This window comes from Prorops nasuta, unplaced genomic scaffold (genome assembly GCF_024137725.1).
Source record: "Prorops nasuta isolate Cenicafe-Biocafe unplaced genomic scaffold, Cenicafe_Pnas_1.2 PNAS00004, whole genome shotgun sequence".
Classification (NCBI taxonomy): Eukaryota; Metazoa; Arthropoda; class Insecta; order Hymenoptera; family Bethylidae; genus Prorops; species Prorops nasuta.
Genome location: NW_027116801.1, coordinates 1,935,751 through 1,942,152, shown reverse-complemented (window position 1 = coordinate 1,942,152; position 6,402 = coordinate 1,935,751). Strand labels below are relative to the sequence as shown.

The following is a 6,402-nucleotide window of genomic DNA, read 5'->3' as shown; positions in this document are numbered from 1 at the left end:
CGCCATGTTTTCTTAACCTCTCTCTTCATCTCAGTCTCATGCTCATCTGTCCTTCACCGGCAGATGCGCGACACAAAGAAATCCTCGTGCCTCTCCCCCATAACATAACCCTTTTTCAAAATACGAAACTCGAGATGCAAAAAGGCTTCCGACTTAAATTTAGACTTCCTCATATTAATATTCCAAACGAAATACTAGAAACTGAACCAAAAAGAAAACAACGAGTCTTGTGACCTTTCGATAGGTTAAAGTCAGTTCAGTTCGCTATGTATGAACTCGTCTTAACATGAGAAGTGTCATTGCAATTATAATGTTATTATCGTGAAATAAATTATCTAATTTTTATATTACTTTTTTATTATTCCTTGAGAAGAAGCACATAAGTGTGATCGTGTTAGTTCAAAACGTTTAAGAGATTACTCGATAAGTTTTCATCATTTCGTTGTTGATTTTTCAAGCTATGAAAAAAAGATTTTAACAAGATTGAATTATTAAGCGGAAAAACGGTCTTGTGGTAAAGCAGGATGAAAAGGGGATGTAGACGCTAAAAATTAGTGATTGGTGTAACAATAATAAATTTGTTACAATTTGTTGTACATATGTATACTGAAAAATTTTCGAGGAACTTAATTACTTGCCAATAAATTTGGTTTAATCAAATATTAAGTAGATGCCAAGGGTGTATTTGAAGTTGATAATAAAGAATTTGGATGATTTTTTATATTATTTTGTAAGACGAATGATAGAGTAAATGTGAAAAATGATTCTAATGTTAAAAAGTGAAGAATAGAGGAGCAAAGTGATACGTAGAATACTGTCACTGCTACTGAGTACTGGTTGCTGTAGCAGTGAAATTGCTCCAGAGTGGCAGAGTATTGCACGAACGTCGAAAAGAGGTATACAACCCCCCAAGATGGCTGCTAGCGGGCGTATCGACGTTTGGCGTTTGCAGGGTTTCCCGGAGGTAAGCTCATCGGAAATTGTAAGTCTTCCGTTCCCTGGAATCACCCCTGCCGCCTTTACCGGTCCTTCAAAACAAAGAAATATACGTAATTAAATTTCTCTGCCTGTACAAATTAATGTACGGCTCTACGCAGCACTGATTTTTCAGCTGCGCCTATCATGAAAGAAACCCTAATCCGAATCATTCTCTTTCTCTTCTTTTTACCCCGCAACTCTATTCGTTCACCCTTTTATCTATCAATAGACTGTCTTTCTAATCATTATTTCTTAGGAGAAACTTTTGCCCCCTTTCCTTCAAATTATCATAATTTTAGATATAAATTATTTTAAAGTAACTCTGGTATGATTAGTTTTCTGCTTGAAAATATATTTGTAGAACTAATAAAGTTTTGGTAGAAAGATGGATCAAGTCGGGAAAATAGAAGAGTAAGTTTATTCTGAATATTTATTTAAATCAAATAAATATCATCCGGTTATAACAATATGTTTAAAAAATACATTTATAATTGTAGGTATAACAATTTCACTATAACGCTTGTTGGTAGAAGTTTGTATTGTTCAGATAATTTAGCAAATGCTAATAATTCGTGCAGTTTATTGAAGCACGAGTAAGCCACAATGCGATAAAGACACTGCGATAAAGACACTGCGATAATAATCACACGCTGTTTCTCTTGAATATATTTAAATAGAAAAAGACACAGTCTTATAACAACAGGACTATCGAGTCTTACATTATGAATTTAATATATTACAATATAAAGGCACATGGATTTGCATTTCAGTAGAAAAAGGCTAAAACGGGACTTTATTGTTTGTATAAAAATAAACCTACTAATCACGGTTGGGTGGCAACATACAGCTTCTTAAATTGAAAAACGAAACAAGTAAGTTTGCTAATATCATAAAAATTAATTTCGCTAAATTTTTCTTGTTTTTCTTTTCCTTTGGACTCTTCAACTAATCCCAACATAAGTTTCTTCAGTGTGAATGCCACGGAGATCCTATAAAAAAAGAACGATGCGATTAATCATACAAATTAAATAAGATTCGATGAGAAAATAAGGACGTACCTGTAACATTTGATAATGACCACCTTTCCCTTCGTCCTGCTTGGTTGCTTCTGGCTCCTGATTCAATAATACTGTTCCATTCTCTGCATCCAATTCGCCCATTACCCAATTTCCTTCTCCGTCAAATCGCAGTACCAATTTATGGAATTTGGCGAGGGAAGACACGCGATGCGTGATGGTGAGAAGAGTGATACCTCTACTTTTTGCATTTTCATACATTGCACTCTCGGCTTCAAAGCTTACGGCGCTGGTACATTCATCCAGCAAGGCGTACTGAGGTGTATGATAAAATAGCCGCGTCATAGCCAATCTTTGTTTCTCCCCACCGGAAAGGGTGGAATCCCAATCTCCAAGAGCATCTAAGCCATCTGGTTCTCGTTCAACCAAACTACGCAAATCTACTATATCTAACAACTTCATTAATTCTTCGTCGGAGCATTTTTCCGTCTTTGATTCAGCTGGGTATATAATTTGGTCGCGAAGACAACCAACAGTCATATAAGGCTTTTGCGGTATGTAAAATAGTGCTGGTCTTCCGGTTCGAAGAGAGTAAGTTTCTGCCGGTCTTATCAATGTTCCTCCGTAAACTGGCCACAGACCAGAAATCACACGGAACAATGAGCTTTTTCCACATCCATTTGGACCAGTGATCAGCAAATGATCACCCGGTTGAATCTGTAGGAAGTCGAATTAAATCAATGAAGTCCATGTGTGTCAGCAGAGAAACGGAGCGAGAAAAGATGTTAAATATCTTACATGGATCGCCAAGCTGGATACGATAACTTCACAATTAGGAGTGACTATTGGTACATCGATTAAACTTATACTGCCATCCAAACTTTCACGTACGATACCTAAAACAAAGAGTATATGTTATAAGTACTTTTGGAAAACACATTTGATTGAAGAAAATCGTCGATATAATTAAATTTACCTTTTATCAAAGGTATTCCATCCTGGAATTCTATCATATTTGACATAGCTTGATGATTATGACCATTCGACGGCTTAGCTGGTATGTTAGAAACCACATTTCTTTTATATTTGCAAAGTGCAGCATCTTTGAAAACATCCAACATCTCGCTTACGCGTGCTGCATATCCAGCTAAAGCTACCAATTCCTATAAAAATAAAAAATATTTTATTCTTATGATGATCGATATACCACATGATTATAATTCATAAAAAAAGGAAGAATATAAACCTTGTAAGAAGACATCAGTCTCTCAACAGCATCTGCTCCAGAAACAAGAAGATTCTTGGATGTCGTTAAATATCTCGTTCGTTCGCTCACAGCACCTGAATAAAGTAGAATGTTAATTAGGAGTTGTCGGTTATGCTTAAATGACTGAATAATATAATTGCTTACCATCGCCGTCTCCGTGGCTCAAGTGTTTACTCTTACCACCGGAATTGTAGAGCAGTGGCAAAGCAATAACTAAAAGTCCAGTACCGGACCATACGTATTTCATAAGGAACTGTTCCAGCATCACATACCATAATTTAAGAGCTAAAACATGTCGTAAATGTGAGACCAATGACTTATAGGCTGTTGTGAGATAACGATGCTCCGTTTTATGTCCTCCGTAAAACGCGATTTCTTCTGCGTGTGCGCTAATTCGAGCATGAGCTTCTCGTAATCGACCACGTCTCGTTGCTTCTTCAGCAACCAATTGTCCAAAACGAGGGGATGCAACACGTAAAACTTGACCAGTCAAACCAATTACTGCAGCTGCTAGTAAAGGTCCTGTAAAAAGGGAAGATTATTAAAAAAAATTATTTTGAGAAATGTATAGCACTATTAATTTAAGATATTTAATAATTAGCTTAAATAGCATATAAAACAGTATTTAAATCAGATGGGTATCACCTGCAGTTTCATTTCTTAAATTTTTTGCACTGCACTATCTCAATATTCTATTATCTTCCTTCATACAAAATAGTAAAATACCTGGTATAGTTCTAGCCCCCAATTGTGATGAAAAGGACATAAGTGCGATACCCACTAGAGCACAGTCGAGTAAAGGTTTTGTTAAATGAGAATAAAGATGAGCAACAGAGCTGGCTAACTCGGACAAGTCATCTGTCAGTCTTTGTTCAGCACCACCAAGCCTAGTGTCTAAAGCAGACACTCTATAATAAGTTTGTTGGCTCAAGTACATTCTATAAGCATATTTTACAAGACGTTCCCTAGAAAAAAAAATATAATAAGTAAGGTAAAAAGTCAATATATAAGAAAATAATTCTTTGAGTAAATATAATATAAGTAAGATATACCTAAAGCTAAGTGCCAGACGACCTTCCAAGTACCTAATAGCAGAGTTAACGAAAGTGGCTGGAAAGGCAATAGCGATCCACTTCCCTAGCATCATGCCAAATCCTCTAACATCCTTCAAAACAATTCTCTTGACTATTTCCCCTTCCAGAGTGGCTACATACACGGATAGGAAAGTCCTGGCAAGAAGAGTGAGTGTTGCACAAGTTAAAAGTCCAGCTTCCTTGGTTCTCCATCCAGGTACCATGATTTTCAGCAACATAATCAGCTGTTTGAGAAAAACCCTATCCAAACCAAAGGTCACTTGTTCCTTCGTCTTTTTCTTAGCGACGATCCTCTCATCCGGGTCCCATTCGAGAGAGGCCCGAATATGATTTTTCTCGCACAATTTCTCATAATCCTCTGTGTTTTCGTTTTCATCTTCCTCGATTTTATTTTTGTTATTGTTACTTCGACTGCGACAGTCTCGCACTCTGGCGGCAATGTATGGATAACCGAGTTTCAACAGGTAGAGAACCGTCACTGTGCCCACGACGCCTTTTGTCAGCCTGTCCTGAGGGATACCGTATCTCGTAGACGCTTTGTCAATTAGTTTTGAAAATACCGACGACATTCTGGCAGAATTTCATCGAGCCCTCTTGATTCTTCTGTCAACTTGCACTTTATCGTGCCCTTTTGCCCTTTTTCCTCTCTTAGATTGCTCTCACTGCATCAATTGCCAATGACACATCAATATACACTTATACGTGAGTACACAAGCAACCACGCATCAAATAGAAACGCTATTTTCCACTCTGAAATCCGACTTCCTTCCTGCAGCAAGCCTCAAAAGGGACTAAAACCTTCTAACGGGAACAGATCGAATGCCACGAAGCAAGAACAAAGCAAACCTCCTCTTCCCTTTTCTTTCTCTCCAGGTATACGCTTTTACGAGCGTGTATCGGAAGAGAATAAATAACGATAGCACAGAAGTGAGCAGTACGTGAGTCAGTAGTTGTACGATACAAACAATTGTTCTGCTGTGTCAATGTAATATCACGCATGGCAGCTAGGCATCTCGTTTAAAAATGATTCGTCGAAAGACTTTTCTTCTCTCGACGTTTTCTCTCTCTTTCTCTCTCTGCCTTGTTTCTCACTTATGTCTCATGGATCAAAAGTCACTTTTCAACACTGCCGAGAGAGGGAGAGAGAGAGAGAGAGAGTGGGAGAAAGAGACTTATCGATGAATTATCTCTCTGGGCAGATATCAGTGTAATCACAAACTGCGACGATTTCACTAGATGCGAACAACTGAGAGAGCAACAAGGAGAGCAGCCTATGAATTTGTTAGTTGCGAGGTTGCCTAAGAAATCCAGAATGTTGCACAGTTTGCCGAGCGTTACGAAGTTGCGTTGCAGCAGAGAGGAAATTGGGAAAACTGGCCTGGTGTCGTGGGAGGTGGTAGTGGTGTAGTGGAAATGGAGGAGGGAAATGAGTCTGAGATCGCGTGGACTGCGGAGTAAGAGAAGAAGATCCACGTAGATCGGCCACCAGCTGGCGACTGTTCGTGAATCGTGAGTAGCGAAGTTTGTCGCGGTCGATCCGTTCCCGTACCCGTCTCGACGTCTCGTCCGTTCGAAGCCTCTCTTAGTCTCTCTCTTAATATCTCCCTCCTCTCTCGTTCTGGCAAACTCTCACAGTTATTCGCCGACCGCCGTTGGTCGTCCCGCCATCTCTCACAACTGCTCGCGGCGCATATATCGTTATCTCGTAGACTCGCTCGCCCATTCGTTCTCTGCTTGCTCATATTCCCACTTATGTGTACCTTGCAAACCTCTCTACCTCTGCTCCTACTATTACACTACACTACCAATGCTATCCCTCTCCTTTTATCTCTCTCTCTCTCTCTCTCTCTCTCGCTGCAGTCTCAATACAAAGCTACCCAGACATACACGATACACTCGCAGTAGATCGGACTTCATCGGACTCGGCGACCAAGCAACGCGTCAGCGTCATAACAACACTTTGTAAACTCGTTGTTTTTCAGTGCTCCCTCGTCTATCATCTACTCACCACGCTCTCTTCTCTAACGAATTAATTGGAACGCCATTC

General features: G+C 39.2%; 1 protein-coding gene across 1 annotated transcript; it reads right to left on the bottom strand.

The window, feature by feature from the left end:
- Positions 1-1,380: 1,380 nt before the first annotated feature.
- ABCD (ATP binding cassette subfamily D) lies at positions 1,381-6,149 on the bottom strand. The gene is made up of 8 exons (XM_066725978.1): positions 4,314-6,149; positions 3,988-4,226; positions 3,406-3,783; positions 3,241-3,335; positions 2,971-3,157; positions 2,793-2,890; positions 2,037-2,711; positions 1,381-1,967 (listed from the first exon to the last, which is right to left on the bottom strand). Exons 1-8 carry the CDS (start codon positions 4,922-4,924, stop codon positions 1,920-1,922), a joined length of 2,331 nt encoding a protein of 776 aa, XP_066582075.1. The 5' UTR covers positions 4,925-6,149; the 3' UTR covers positions 1,381-1,919.
- Between the last annotated feature and the right edge of the window lie 253 nt (positions 6,150-6,402).

Bases quoted from the DNA above. Each gene is read 5' to 3' on its own strand.
- ABCD (XM_066725978.1), bottom strand. From the start codon at position 4,924: ATGTCGTCGGTATTTTCAAAACTAATTGACAAAGCGTCTACGAGATAC. The intron at 3,336-3,405 runs GTAAGCAATTAT...TACTTTATTCAG, and splicing joins GAGCCACGGAGACGGCGATG to GTGCTGTGAGCGAACGAACG. The intron at 3,158-3,240 runs GTTTATATTCTT...TTATTTTTATAG, and splicing joins GACTGATGTCTTCTTACAAG to GAATTGGTAGCTTTAGCTGG.